Source organism: Medicago sativa, chromosome 6, assembly GCF_051527215.1.
Source record: "Medicago sativa cultivar Bolivia chromosome 6, Bolivia_mono, whole genome shotgun sequence".
NCBI lineage: Eukaryota > Viridiplantae > Streptophyta > Magnoliopsida > Fabales > Fabaceae > Medicago > Medicago sativa.
In genome coordinates this window covers 55,840,205-55,856,773 of record NC_140754.1, presented here as the reverse complement: position 1 = coordinate 55,856,773, position 16,569 = coordinate 55,840,205, and the positions used below count along the sequence as shown (strand labels likewise).

The 16,569-nt window shown below is 35.6% G+C and overlaps 1 protein-coding gene across 1 annotated transcript in view; it reads left to right on the top strand.

Annotated features, from left to right (window-relative positions):
• The window catches only part of LOC146915777 (uncharacterized), a 46,001-nt gene extending 29,930 nt beyond the window's left edge, over positions 1–16,071 (top strand). The window contains exons 4-5 of the mRNA XM_085721435.1: positions 11,248–11,262; positions 15,596–16,071. Of these exons, the coding sequence (XP_085577561.1) occupies positions 11,248–11,262; positions 15,596–16,071 (491 nt within the window). The remainder of the gene's footprint in view (positions 1–11,247; positions 11,263–15,595) is intronic.
• Positions 16,072–16,569: the final 498 nt, after the last annotated feature.

Below are 16,569 nucleotides of genomic sequence, written 5' to 3'. Positions count from 1 at the left end.
TTGAAGTTACTCGGTTTTTCAATGTCTTGTCCCTTTTTCATTCTATTCTTTTTTTTTTTTTGAATACACCATTTTGGCATATTGTTTTCATGAGAATGTTCCCCCCCTTTTTTTTTCTTTTTCTTTGTTCTCTAGTACCCCCACCCCAAACTTAGTTGGTTTCAAATTCCAATAGCAACCCCAAACTTTATATTTAGCAACATTCTACAATGTCTAACTCAGAAAAACAATAAGGGATAAATCCTAAAAGTCTCTAAGCTTTTAATGTAGTTTGTCACCGAACAAGAAGATCTAAACCTACCGGCTCAATTTGGCTAAAGAAAGGATAATGATTCAAATATAAACAGGGTAGGCTTCAAAAAGGCTCACAGGACCAAGCACTTTTGCCTCAGTGAGCTAATGACAAAGACCAATCAACAGTAGAGAAAAATTGCAAGTTCTAGAAATGTAAATGCATGGAACACTCTTTATAAGTAAATTGGAAAAATAAAAATTTGGCCATGAACCTTACAGTTATGATATCTGGGAGTTGTGACTACCTATCTTTAACTGCCGTACACTTCGCCTTTGAAATCACAAGTCACTCCTCCTTTTGAACTTTTGGAATACCACTTGAACACATATTTGTTACTAAACTGGAAAAAGTGAACAAACAAGCAAATTCATCAATAATAAACAAGTTCAGATTCAATCACATAATAGGGGGATACAACTGAGTTAATCCAAAATGAAAATTAAAGAAAAAATGTTTGACTCAACAATAGAAATAAAATATTGAAAGTAAAGACATAATAAAAAGGATGGGTTGCCTCCCACAAAACACTTTCTTTTACGTCATTGAGCTTGTCGCTTCAACACCCAAGTCAAGGTGGATATTTCCTCTTTGATTCAACAAGCATTCTCTTTTCATTTTTATTTTTTTCTTGTTGCTCATTTCCAACTTCATCTTCACTATCCATTTCATCAACCTTTCTGTTGGTACTCTCAAGATTCACTGGCTTGAGCACTTTTCTGGTTCTCAATTCAATGACTTTGCAATTTTTATTCTTTGGATATTCAACATTCTCCTTATTTTTACTAAAATGAGGATAAGGCAACTTCACATAGTATGGAATCTCTTGAGGCTTATCACCATCCTTGAGGAGCTGACTTTTAGACTTTCTCAAAATGGAGCTTGCATCTATGAGTTTCTCTATTTTATCTCCCTCCTTTTTGGATTCACACTCAACTTTCTTTTTCTGACTCTTATCCACTCCCATAAGGACAGCTGATACTCTCCCATCACTCACTCCAATCATATTACATGCATCATTCTTTTGATAGTTGGAAGTATTGCCACCAAAACCTCCCCCTTGATTGTGCTGCCATCAGTTTTGACAACTGCCCAATTTGAGTTTCAAGATTCTTAAATAAGCTTCATTGTCCCTTTGCACACTTTCTTGATTTGACTTTATATCTTGGAAGTTGGTTTGGGTTAATTTGATGAAACTAGTAAAGGCTTCTTCAAGTGCAGTTGGCTTTGTTTGTGGTAGTTGAATCTGTTGAACTTGAACTTGGCTCATACTTATGGCTTGTACCTGTTTCAAAAGTGCTTCTATTTGTTTAGTCATCAAGGCCTGACTAGCCAAAATAATACTATTCTCATTCTCTCCAAGCACTCCTATCTCACTTTGCTCAATCTCAACGCAATACTCATTCTGAGCCATGATCTCAATTAGGGTTTGAACCTCAAGGTCAGTTTTCTCTCTTATACTACCCCCAGCTGAGGCATCAAGGAGCATCCTAGTTTGAACATTCATCCCGTGTGTAAATATCTGCATCTATTCCAGTATATCAAAACCATGTGGTGGACACCGCTTCAATAACAGTCTGAACCTCTCCCAAGCAACATAGAGAGATTCTGTATCACCTTGCTTGAAACCACTAATTTCTGCTCTCTTCTTCAATAACTTTGATAATGGAAAGAACCTCTTCAAAAACTTCTCTTCCAACTCATCCCATTTTTGAATTGTACCATTAGGCAGAGCATGCAACCAATCTTTTGCTCTTCCAGTTAATGTTAAAGCGAACAATTGCAACTTCTTTTGATCTTCAGTCACTCCATCTGGGCAGCAGAACAAACAAGATTCATAAAATATACTCAAGTGTTCATATAGGTCTTGAAGTGATCCTCCATCATATTGATTTTCTCTAAGACCCACAAGAATTAAATTTTTTATGTTGAAGGCAACTGGGTTTGCCGGTTGAAACCCATGAGTGATAAGACATCGGTGTGTTCCTATACCAAAGTCCCCTAAGGTGCGTCTAGATGGCATATCTCCCGTCCTAAATCAAATAGTATTTTGCTTGACCTCACAGAAACAACAAAAAGAAAAAGATACCATCATAGCACCGCACAAGATAAAATAAAAGCAACAAGAGTAATATTTTTATATATATATATATAAACAAAAATATAAATGACAGAAATCCTAAATAATAACGAAATTACCAAATTGAAATGATTCAACAGTCCCCGGCAACGACGCCAAAAACTTGATAGATATTTTAGCAAGTGTACTAAAACTATCGAAGTAATAAAATTTATAAGTTCGTATCCACAGGGACTGCGTTAATCTCAATTTAGCAATAAGGTTAATATCTAGAATGTGTAAATTATTTTAATGCCTGAGGCAGTAGATTTGATTGCATAAAATTAAATAACCAAAAATAAAGATTGTTTTTAAGAATAAGAGAGAGATGAGATCAGGTCTTTCGAATCATCTATGTTCCCCTAATTGATATACTATACCTATTCTCATGGTGTATGAAATTGGAATATTAGGGTTTCAATTTTCCCAATTCTGGTCTGGTACTTGGTGGATTAATGTTTTAATTCATAATTGTGGTTTCTATTTTCTAGCAATCCTGATTGGGTTTTTACCTGTTGTATGAAGTTTTGTTCTTAAAGCTCATGTTGTTGATACCAAACGGAAAACCACGAAAGAAAGGAATTGTCAATTTATTAATCTATGGTCTTTGATTGTTGCCTGCTGATTAAAAAAAACAACTTGTTGAAAGTCTATAGTTTATATTGGACTCAACTCGAAATGACGCATGAATATAGTAACTTTAGTTTATTGTTGGTCACCCTTATGTTATGATGTGGAAAAAATTTCTTACTACTAACTTTTTGATTGGTTCAAAAATATGGTTATATAATGGATACATTCCCGATGCATTGATAATCTAATGTTTGTTATATTCTCATACTGCTCATGTTAACAATATGAAGATGAGGTATGTAAATAGAATGCTCAGGGAATTATCATAGTTATAATTATAAAATTCAACAAAATACGCAAAAGACCATGATTGTATCACATGTCGTCACCGAAACAATGTCAAATATGGACCTAAAAAGACCATAAGCTACAACCAAAATATAAATAAGCTCTTAAAACTCCAAGCAAACAAGACAATAACTTTAAGATTCCATATCCATTCAAACTTTGACCAACGCCTTTCTTTTTGATTCCTGATGAGTCCAATAGTCCGCAACCTTTGATAACACCTCTTTTGACAACACATTGTTTGAAATTTGCACCAATTGAAGTGCAAGTTTCATTCTTGTAGCAGTCACAACCTGAAACAATATAATCAATCAGGACCATTTATAATCTAATTCAATGATACAATCATACTGATGTTTAAGTGACCACAACTTAACTTACAGTGATTTTGTCGTAATCAATTCTAAACGCACCTTCAGTCATCCACTTAGCCATAAACACTCCACAGTCATTTCTATATCAAGGGATTATCATCAGAACACAATCAAAATAATTGTTACCTATCAATCATAACTACCTAGAAGTTTGATAATTACGATCCAATTCGTTGACATGGAAAACATCTTGGTTCAATCAGACAAATGCTTGAAATTGGTGTGATTGAAGAGAGTGTGTCGAGTCCTTTGAAAGATTCATGACTCAACATTTCCTCAAGAAATAATCCCTGCAATAAATTAGAATATTTATGAACTGAACCGGAAAAAACATACAATCCGTAATCAATACCAAATCACATACCAGCTTCAGTACTTCACGGCGTTTATGACTTTGTCTGTCTGGGCATGGTAAAGAGTCCAACAAAAGTACTTTGTTCTCAAGGAAATCAACAACGATGAGATACCAATGAATCCCCCTATCATTAATGGGAATAAAAATCTAAAAAAATTGAAAAACAAGTAATAAATAAGTTATCGTTATGATGGGGTTGTTGGAACAAAATGTGTTTAACATTACCCTTTATAGTTTTGATGATAACAAGGTATTAAAAAATTGTGAATTGGATATGCTAATATTTGTTCAAGTGTACAGGACCATAGACAAAAATTTGGTATCTTTATCAGGTTCTGGAAGAACAAAGAGAGAGCAATGAAATCAACAAGAAGGAAGCTTGAAGCATCTGAAGAAAAGAGGTTTTGAAGACAAGTGCTCCTGAAGTGCTGACATCATCAAAAGCACCTCATCAGAAGCAAGTTCACCAAAAGCACATTTTTCCTCAGAAGCTCTGAAGATCATCAGGAGCTGAAGATCATCAGAAGTTGATAAGAATTAAAGATTCAAAATGTTGTTCAAAAGATTTAATCACGCCTAGTATTGCAGAAGACCAGAAGAGTGAAGCAACGGCTAATTCAAAAGGATTTGAAGGGATTGGATGCTGGTTCCTTGAAGAGCGTTGAAAAAGGACAATTGTGCGAATTGTACAATGATGAGTCAATAATTAGCATTTTTAATATAATATTTGAGTCCGTTTTATTTAGATTTGATTCCGTTTTATTTAATATTATTTTCTTTTTAGAACTATTTTACTTCAATTGCAAGTTATTTAATTTCAGGAACAAATAATTGAAAGATTGAGTCTTGGTTTTTTCAAAAAAAAAAGATTGAGTCTTGGAGCAAAAGAAAGAGGATTTGGACCTGATTATGGTCAAAAATACGAAGATTGATGACAAAAATACAATTTCCCCAAGTCAGAAGCTTGGCACGGCCCGTGCCACCAGCCACACGGCCGTGCCACCTCCCAGACACTCTTTAGTTGCTTTTGCTTAAAAGACAAGCTACCTATTAGTTTACTTCTGACCTAAAAGCCCATGGTTTCTTGTGGAACATTCTAGTGTTGTATTGCTTAGGAGTTAAGTCATTGTAAACTATAAATGGAGTAGCTAGCTATCACAACAATTCGTCTTTTGTTCTTGGAATAAAAGTTCACCTTTATTTTATGTTCTTCTTCTTCTTCTTCTTCTTCTTCTTCTTCTTCTTCTTCTTCTTCTTCTTCTTCTTCTTCTCTTCTATGTCTACAATGAATGTGAGTGAGTAGACTCTTCTTGTCTTGAGATTGTTGGGTAAGTCTAAATGACATAACTATAATCAAACCAAGCCTTGAACCCTAATTTTAGATAAATCTACTTTCTAATCTAATTTCACCGTTATTATAATGAATTAACAAATATCAAACTCATGAAGCGAAAGTGGAGGCTTAGTATTTGTTAATTCATCACCTCAAATATCAATTCATATGGCGAAAGTGGAGTTTTGATATTGGAACAAGTGAAATTAGACAAGGATTGCAAAACAAGAGAATAGTCTAGCAAACCTTGAGACAAATAAAGTTTTGTTCTTCAAGGATTCCAAAGGCAATCAACCATGAGAATAGGTGTGGTTTCTAGAGGATCACACTCACTGAAACGAAAGGAGATGTGATAGGCTAAAGAGAAACTTGTCTTTAGAAAGTAAATCCAATATAAAATTATGGTTTAGGGTTTGTTTGTGAAGGGTTTGTTATTTAGATGAACCAATAATCCCAAGACACTTTTATTATTTTCTTTTACATAAAAATCCAAACTTTATAACTCAAAACTCTTTTCTAATCATTGTTGAAAGTAAATTGAATTCGTAACTCCCTGTCGGAACGATACTCTTTTCTTACTACTTCGGTAAACCGTGCACTTGTGGATTTATCACATCATACAACCACTACCTCCACTACTCTGTTTTGTCTCTGCAACAAGATAAAAACAACAGCTATGCCTGCACCGAAGTCAAAGAAGTTGACTCCGAAGTTTATTGGTCCATATCAGATATCAGAAAGAATTGGAACGGTGGCTTACCGAGTGGGTTTACCACCGCATCATTTGAATTTGCATAATGTGTTTCATGTGTCGCAACTTCGGAAGTATGTTCCGGATCCATCTCATGTGATCCAAAGAGATGATGTGCAAGTTAGAGATAACCTTACGGTTGAGACCTTACCAGTGAGGATCGAAGGTCGTGAAGTGAAGAAGTTGAGAGGCAAAAAGATACCCCTTGTGAAAGTCGTTTGGGATGGAGAGACTGGTGAAGGCTTGACGTGGGAGCTAGAGAGTAAGATTTGGAGTCTTATCCAGAGTTGTTTGCTAGAGGTAAATTTTCGAGGATGAAAATTCTATAAGTTGGGGAGAGTTGTAACGCCCGTTTCGATTATTTAATTATTTTAATGAGTTTTAGATTATATTTATGTATGATTGGTATGATTTATGTGATTTATAATATTTATGTGAATTATATGATTTTTAGAGATTTTATGAGATGTTGTGACTTACATTATTATTTAATAAAATAAGATTTGAAAATAATATAAATATTAAGATGTGGGGCTGTGTTGTGATTTGAGAAAGTTTAGTGGTGAGAATAGAAATAAGAGAGAATAGAAAGAAGAGATAAATAGAAGAGGAATGGGTTAGAAACGTTTTACGTTAAAAATGCTTTTGGGAAAGAGGAGAACTCAGAGAGAGAACCCTAGGAACGAAGAACGCTGCTTTTGATTTCAGAAAGACAATCTAAGGTAAGGGTGGGATTCATATTCTCTAATCTTAAGTATGTTTTTCTGAAATTGGGTTTGACAAAAGTTGTAGGTTGTGAGTTTTGGGGATTAGGGTTAATCTTATGTTGTTGTTCATAGCTTTGTTGTTTGAGAAATTAGGTCTTTGAATTATGAATTTAATTGTTGAAAGTGCATGAATTTCCCATGAACTGCTGTGTTGAATTGTTGTCTAGGTCTTAGAATGATCTTAGGCAATGTTCCCTATCAAATTTGGGGTTTGGGTGACTGAAAATTGGGATTTTGGGATGAAAAATGGTGCAAAAATCGTAACAGCCTGTGTCAAATCGTGCTCCGATATTGTCAAATCGTGCTCCGATTATTTACGAATGAAAATGCTAATTTTGACCCAGAAAATCGTACTCCGATTTTCCAAATCGTACTCCGATTGACAGCATCCCCTGTTTCGCGTTCTTGCATCTTTTTCACCCATTTCTGTTCCAAACTGGCTTTTGGTGTAAACATGAAAGTTGTAGATAATTGAGTTAGCTTTCTAGTGGCTTTGGTTTGGCTGAAAAATGATTTTTAGATCTTAAGATATGATGAAAATACTCTAAGGAGGTCTTAGTGAAATTTTATGAAAACTAACCCAAAACTTATGGATTGTCTCCAAACTTCAAAGCTTGAGTACTCTGAGTTTAATTAAGGTGTTTATAAGTATTTAATCTATGTTGTGATGAATCTAACTTGGTTTGATATGTAAGTAATTGATTGATGTATATGTTGCTATTGTTGTTAGTAGGTTGGAATATATTATGTGATTATTGTATGTTGTATAATGTCATGTTGCTTATGTCATTCAAGTTGTTATGCCCAAGTTGTGTTAAAGCATATGTTGTTAAATATGATGATATAAGATGTTGTCTATGATTGAGGAGTTATGATAATGTCATGCAAAGATGTTGCTGTTTTGCTGTTGTTGACCATTAATGTCATAAAGTCGTATATATCGGCCTAAGTTGTAAAGTTGTAGGATGTCGTCAAAAGTATTGGAATCATATAAGATGTCGATGTTGTTCATGTTGTAAGTTGTTGAGTCCATGCATACTCATTCAAAGTTGAGGGCTTGATGCCCTGGAGCTATTGCTCAAACACGTTGAGGGCTTGATGCCCTGAAGCTTTTGCTCAATTAAGTTGGGGGCTTGATGCCCTGGAGCCTTTTTATGCTCAAATATGTTGAGGGCTTGATACCCTGGATTGGTACCACATGCATTTGCATATTCAAGATGATCTAAGATGATAAGAGTTATATAGTCGAGTTGAGTTGCATTTGTCGAGTCAAGAGTTAAGTTATCTTATGAAGTTGATGTTGATGCCGATTAAGAAGTTGTCTATGGTGATGATATGATGCTATATGCTTATGTTGGTGAATGATTATGATGCAATGATTTTACATAATTGTTATATGATATATTGATAAAGCTTAAGTTGTTAAATGTAATTGATGAAATATATGCTTAATATTATTGTTAATGAAATCTCAACCCTTCTGCGTGAAAATGTTGCCCTTCGTATGGGTAACTTTCAGGTAATCAAGAATAGGCGTGGTCGTGAGTGGACTCCTCATTATGTGTCTTTAGGTGCTATGATATGTAACGGGATGAGAATTATGCCACAGTTTTCTGTTCCATACGTATTGCTTTGAATTTTCATGAAATAAATGATGAACAAAGACTTGATGAGATTTTTATGATGAGGCCTGCATGCCAAAGACTTTTATGATGTTAAAATAATTCCGCTGCGTAGTTTTAAAGATTAAGTTGAATAATTTTGAAGGATAAATTGTTATCCATTAATGTCATAAAGTCGTATATGTCGGCCTAAGTTGTAAAGTTGGAAGATGTCGTTCCAAATATTGGAGTCATATAAGATGTTGATGTTGTTCAAGTTGTAATTTGTTGAGTCCATGCATACTCATTCAAAGTTGAGGGCTTGATGCCCTGGAGCTATTGCTCAAACACGTTGAGGGCTTGATGCCCTAGAGCTTTTGCTCAATTAAGTTGGGGGTTTGATGCCCTGGAGCCTTTTTACGCTCAAATATGCTGAGGGCTTGATGCCCTGGATTGGTACCACATGCATTTGCATATTCAAGATGATCTAAGATGATAAGAGTTGCATAGTCGAGTCGAGTTGCATTTGTCGAGTCAAGAGTTAAGTTTTCTTATGAAGTTGATGTTGATGCCGATTAAGAAGTTGTCTATGGTGATGATATGATGCTATATGATTATGTTGATGAATGATTATGATGCAATGATTTTACATAACTGTTATATGATATAATGATAAAGCTTAAGTTGTTAAATGTAATTGATGAAATATATGCTTAATATTATTGTTAATGAAATCTCAACCCTTCTGCGTGAAAATGTTGCCCTTCGTATGGGTAACTTTCAGGTAATCAAGAATAGGCGTGGTCGTGAGTGGACTCCTCACTATGTGTCTTTAGGTGCTATGATATGTAACGGAATGAGAATTATGCTACAGTTTTCTGTTCCTTACGTATTGCTTTGAATTTTCATGAAATAAATGATGAACAAAGACTTTATGAGATTTTTATGATGAGGCCTGCATGCCAAAGACTTTTATGATGTTAAAATAATTCCGCTGCGTAGTTTTAAAGATTAAGTTGAATAATTTTGAAGGATAAATTGTTATCCATTCAATTTTATGATTTTTAAGAAGTGTAGCATTCCGTTTATGATTGAAAATACTCTGATTTATTATGAAATTTTTATGTCGGGAAAACGGGGTGTTACAATTGGTATCAGAGCAGGTCGGTCCATCCGGACAAATATATGAGTCGAGTAGTGTCATTTGACGGTGTAGATACCGTCATTGAGTTGTCGTGTTTGTTGTTTGTTGTTTAACCCTTTGTATGAACTGGTTGGAGTACAACCATGTTCACATTAATTGTTTCAGTAAGTCGGTGTATTTCTCTTCTGCTGAAGAAGAAAGTGGAGCAGAGTTTTTGTCTACTAAGCAGCTGAAGCAGTTAGAACGGGATGGAATTTTGATGTTTTCTTTGATGGTGTCTTTGTCCATTGAGAATCAAGCGGTGATTGATAGGTTACAAGTGGTGTGCAAATTTCCAGAAGTTCTTTTGAAGAGATTATTGTTTGATCGTCCGGCACATCACGAAGTGTCAGCCGTCGGAGAGGGAAGTTGAATTTTCGATTGATCTTTTTCCAGGAACGAAGTCTGTGTCTATGACACCTTACCATATGTCGGCATCTGAGTTAGCTGAGTTGAAGAAACAGTTGGAGGATTTGCTTGATAAGAAATTTATAAGACCGAGTGTTTCGCCTTGGGGAGCGCCGGTATTGCTAGTAAAGAAGAAAGATGGTAGTATGAGCTTGTGCATTGATTATCAACAGTTGAATAAAGCAACTATAAAGAATAGGTATCCACTTCCAAGAATTGATGATTTAATGGATGAGTTAGTGGGTGCACGTGTGTTTAGCAAGATTGACTTGAGATCCGGTTATCACCAGATTAAAGTAAAAGATGAAGATATGCAGAAGACAGCTTTTAGAACCCGTTATGGACATTATGAGTATAAAGTGATGTCTTTCGGTGTTAGTAATGCACCTGGTGTGTTTATGGAGTATATGAATCGCATTTTTCATGCATTTTTGGATCGCTTCGTGGTTGTGTTCATCGACGATATTTTGATTTATTCTAAGACTGAAGAAGAACATGCTGAGCATTTGAAGATTGTCTTGCAAGTGCTGAAGGAGAAGAAGCTTTATTCTAAATTGTCAAAGTGTGAATTCTGGTTGAAAGAGGTAAGTTTTCTCGGCTATGTTATTTCTGGCAGTGGTATTGCAGTTGATCCGTCTAAAGTTGAAGCGGTATCACAATGGGAGACTCCTAAGTCGGTTACAGAGATTAGAAGCTTTTTGTGCTTGGCTGGTTATTACAGAAGATTTATAAAGGGGTTTTCTAAGTTGGCACTTCCATTAACGCAGTCGACTTGTATAGGTAAGGCCTTTGTGTGGGATGTTCAGCGTGAGAATAGTTTTAATGAATTGAAGAAGCGTTTGACGACAGCCCAGTTTTGATTTTGCCGAAGCCTGATGAACCTTTTGTGGTGTATTCTGATGCGTCCAAGTTGGGCTTAGGAGGTGTGCTTATGAAAGATGGTAAAGTGGTTGCTTATGCATCAAGACAGTTGAGAATTCATGAACGAAATTATCCTACTCATGATCTTGAACTAGCTGTAGTTGTATTTGTGCTTAAGATTTGGAGACATTACTTGTATGGTTCGAGATTTGAGGTGTTTAGTGATCACAAGAGCTTGAAGTACTTGTTTGATCAGAAGGAATTGAATATGAGGCAGCGAAGGTGGCTTGAATTGCTGAAAGATTATGAATTTGGTTTGAATTATCATCCGGGTAAAGCTAATGTAGTTGCAGACGCTTTAAGTATGAAGACTTTACATATGTCTGCTATGATGGCTAAAGAGTTTGATTTGCTAGAGCAGTTTAGAGACCTGAGTTTGGTGTGTGAATTGTCACCTCAAAGTGTTAAGCTGAGTATGCTGAAGATTGAAAATGATTTCTTGAAAAGTATTAAAGAAGTGCAGAAAGTCGATGTTAAGTTGGTGGACTTGTTGGTTGCTGACAATCAGACTGAAGATAGTGACTTTAAGGTCGATGATCAAGGCGTGTTGAGATTTCGAGGTAGGATGTGTATTCCAGACAATGATGAGATGAAGAAGATGATTCTTGAAGAGAGTCATAGGAGTATCTTGAGTATTCATCTGGGAGCTACAAAGATGTATCATGATTTGAAGAAGTTGTTCTGGTGGTCTGGACTGAAACGTGATGTGGCACAGTTTGTGTATTCCTGTTTGATTTGTCAGAAGTCAAAAGTTGAGCATCAGAAACCTGCTGGATTGATGACACCTTTAAATGTGCCGAGTGGAAATGGGATAGTATATCCATGGATTTTGTGATGAGTTTTCCCAATATTCCTAAAGGGAATGATGCCATTTGGGTGATTGTTGATAGATTGACGAAGTCGGCTCACTTTATTCCGATTAATATTAGTTTTCCTATAGCTCAGTTGGCAGAAATTTATATTCGAGATATAGTGAAGCTGCATGGTGTTCCTTCGAGCATTGTGACGGATAGAGATCCAAGATTTACTTCTAGATTTTGGAAGAGTTTGCAAGAGGCCTTAGGTTCTAAGTTGAGATTGAGTTCGGCTTATAATCCTCAGACAGATGGTCAGTCGGATTCAGTCGTTGGAAGACTTGTTGAGAGTTTGTGTACTTGAGCAAGGAGGAACTTGGGATAGTCATCTTCCGTTGATAGAATTCACGTACAATAACAGTTTTCATTCTAGTGTTGGAATGGCACCATTCGAGGCTTTGTATGGTCGGAAGTGCAGAACTCTGTTGTGTTGGTTTGAGTCAGGTGAGAATGTGGTTTTAGGACCAGAAATTGTTCAACAGACTACTGAGAAGGTAAAGATGATTCAAGAAAAGATGAAAGCGTCGCAGAGTCGACAAAAGAGTTATCATGATAAGCGTAGGAAAGACCTTGAGTTCCAAGAAGGAGATCATGTATTCTTAAGAGTTACTCCCATGACCGGCGTGGGTCGTGCATTGAAGTCAAAGAAGTTGACTCCGAAGTTTATTGGTCCATATCAGATATCAGAAAGAATTGGAACGGTGGCTTACCGAGTGGGTTTACAACCGGATCTTTCGAATTTGCATAATGTGTTTCATGTGTCGCAACTTCGGAAGTATGTTCCGGATCCATCTCATGTGATCCAAAGAGATGATGTGCAAGTTAGAGATAACCTTACAGTTGAGACCTTACCAGTGAGGATCGAAGGACGTGAAGTGAAGAAGTTGAGAGGCAATGAGATACCCCTTGTGAAAGTCGTTTGGGACGGAGCGACTGGTGAAGGCTTGACGTGGGAGCTAGAGAGTAAGATGTTGGAGTCTTATCTAGAGTTGTTTGCTAGAGGTAAATTTTCGAGGACGAAAATTCTATAAGTTGGGGAGAGTTGTAACGCCCGTTTCGATTATTTAATTATTTTAATGAGTTTTAGATTATATTTATGTATGATTGGTATGATTTATGTGATTTATAATATTTATGTGAATTATATGATTTTTAGAGATTTTATGAGATGTTGTGACTTATATTATTATTTAATAAAATAAGATTTGAAAATAATATAAATATTAAGATGTGGGGCTGTGTTATGTTTTGAGAAAGTTTAGTGTTGAGAATAGAAATAAGAGAGAATAGAAAGAAGAGATAAATAGAAGAGGAATGGTTAGAAACGTTTTACGTTAAAAACGCTTTTGGGAAAGAGGAGAACTCAGAGAGAGAACCCTAGGAACGAAGAAGGCTGCTTTTGATTTCAGAAAGACAATCTATGGTAAGGGTGGGATTCATATTCTCTAATCTTAAGTATGTTTTTCTGAAATTGGGTTTGACAAAAGTTGTAGGTTGTGAGTTTTGGGGATTAGGGTTAATCTTATGTTGTTGTTCATAGCTTTGTTGTTTGAGAAATTAGGTCTTTGAATTATGAATTTAATTGTTGAAAGTGCATGAATTTCCCATGAATTGTTGTGTTGAATTGATGTCTAGGTCTTAGAATGATCATAGGCAATGTTCCCTATCAAATTTGGGGTTTTGGTGACTGAAAATTGGGTTTTTGGGGTGAAAAATGGTTCAAAAATCGTAACAGCCTGTGCCAAATCGTGCTCCAATATTGTCAAATCGTGCTCCAATTATTTACGAATGAAAATGCTAATTTTGACCCAGAAACTCGTACTCCGATTTTCCAAATCGTACTTCGATTGACAGCATCCCCTGTTTCGCGTTCTTGCATCTTTTTCACCCATTTATGTTCCGAACTGGCTTTTGGTGTAAACATGAAAGTTGTAGATAATTGAGTTAGCTTTCTAGTGGCTTTGGTTTGGCTGGAAAATCATTTTTAGATCTTAAGATATGATGAAAATACTCTAAGGAGGTCTTAGTGAAATTTTATGAAAACTAACCCAAAACTTATGGATTGTCTCCAAACTTCAAAGCTTGAGTACTATGAGTTTAATTAAGGTGTTTATAAGTATTTAATCTATTTTGTGATGAATCTAACTTGGTTTGATATGTAAGTAATTGATTGATGTATATGTTGCTATTGTTGTTAATAGGTTGGAATATATTATGTGATTATTGTATGTTGTATAATGTCATGTTGCTTATGCCATTCAAGTTGTTATGCCCAAGTTGTGTTAAAGCATATGTTGTTAAATATGATGATATAAGATGTTGTCTATGATTGAGGAGTTATGATAATGTCATGCGAAGATGTTACTGTTTTGCTGTTGTTGACCATTAATGTCATAAAGTCGTATATATCGGCCTAAGTTGTAAAGTTGTAGGATGTCGTCAAAAGTATTGGAATCATATAAGATGTCGATGTTGTTCATGTTGTAAGTTGTTGAGTCCATGCATACTCATTCAAAGTTGAGGGCTTGATGCCCAGGAGCTATTGCTCAAACACGTTGAGGGCTTGATGCCCTGGAGCTTTTGCTCAATTAAGTTGGGGGCTTGATGCCCTGGATTGGTACCACATGCATTTGCATATTCAAGATGATCTAAGATGATAAGAGCTTCATAATCGAGTTGAGTTGCATTTGTCAAGTCAAGAGTTAAGTTATCTTATGAAGTTGATGTTGATGCCGATTAAGAAGTTGTCTGTGGTGATGATATGATGCTATATGCTTATGTTGGTGAATGATTATGATGCAATGATTTTACATAATTGTTATATGATATAATGATAAAGCTTAAGTTGTTAAATGTAATTGATGAAATATATGCTTAATATTACTGTTTATGAAATCTCACCCCTTCTGCGTGAAAATGTTGCCCTTCGTATGGGTAACTTGCAGGTAATCAAGAATAGGCGTGGTCGTGAGTGGACTCCTCACTATGTGTCTTTAGGTGCTCTGATATGTAACGGGATGGGAATTATGTTACAGTTTTCTGTTCCTTACGTATTGCTTTGAATTTTCATGAAATAAATGATGAACAAAGACTTTATGAGATTTTTATGATGAGTCATGCGTGCCAAAGACTTTTATGATGTTAAACTAATTCCGCTGCGTAGTTTTAAAGATTAAGTTGAATAATTTTGAAGGATAAATTGTTATCCATTCAATTTTACTATTTTTAAGAAGTGTAGCATTCTGTTTATGATTGAAAATACTCTGATTTATTATGAAATTTTAATGTCGGGAAAACGGGGTGTTACATTTTCACCCTCTAAAAAAGAGGCAGGTATGTATGAAATTTCTTCCCTTGATCAACTAGCTACTATCGTTGACGCACTCGCACAAAAATTTGATAAAATGAATACTAGTGCTGTCACACCTGCTCCTGTTTCATCACCATGTGAAGTTTGTGGAATGTTTGGCCATACCGGCGTTGAACGCCAACTAGGTAGTGCTGTTGAAAGTCCTCAATATTATCAAGGAATGAGGCCAAACCAATTTTTTTATAAAACTCCTCAAAATCCCTTTGGAAAGAAAACAACACCACCCGGTTGTGCAACAACCAAAGAGTCCCTCAAAAATCCAACTTGGAAATTTTACTAGAAAAATGTGTTATGGATCAATCCAAGCAATTTCAAGAACTTAAAAATCAAACTAGATTTTTAAATGACTCCCTTGTCAAACTTACATCAAAAGTGGACTCCATTGCTACTCACACTAGAATGCTAGAAACTCAAATCTCTCAAGTAGCCCAACAAGTAGCTACTTCCTCTCAAACCCCCGAAGTCTTTCCGAGCCAAACTGAAGCCAACCCCAAAGGCCTTATAAATGTTATTAAACTTAGGGACGGTAAGCAATTAGAGGACCCCATTATGAAAACTAAGACAATTGAGTGTGAGATAGAGAGCGAAAAACCGCAAAGTGAGAAAGCCATAGGAGAAAGTGATAAGCCAATTGTTTCACCACCTCATAAACTCAAAATTCATTTCCCACAAAGGCTTGCTAAGCCTAACCTCAGAGTGATTGAGAATTTTTCCACCCCTTGTGTGATTGGGAGTGAAACCATTAAGAAAGTCATGTGTGATCTAGGGGATGGTGTTAGTTTGATGTCATTGTCCCTTTCTGAAAGATTAGGTATAGGGTAGAGGAACATTTTGATTGTCAAGCTAATGACTTTAAACGAGCGCTTCGTGGGAGGAAACCCACGAGTTTTAATTGCTTTTATTTTGTTTGTTTTGTGTTATTTTGTTTTGTAGGTATTTGTCCAAATTTGATGCGAAAAAGAGGAAAAAAAATTGCCTAGTTTGTAAAAAAAAAAAAAACCACCCTCATTTTCCAGAAGCTTGCCACAGCCGTGCCAACCCATCAGCCAACAAAAAAAAATAAAAAAAAAAATAAAAAATTCTTTTCTTCTTCCCTATTCTTCCTCATTCAATCACTACAACTCTTTCTTCTTTTAAACTTCTCTCTAAAACCTCCATAACTCCACCAAAATTCAACCAAATCAAACAATTTTTAAACCGAATCATCTCCAAACATCATTCTAAACATAATCCATCTATCAAAAACAACTTTCATCCACCCAAACCAAAAATCCACCAAATTTGTATACCTTATAACCCTGACCCAAAAACCACAATTAC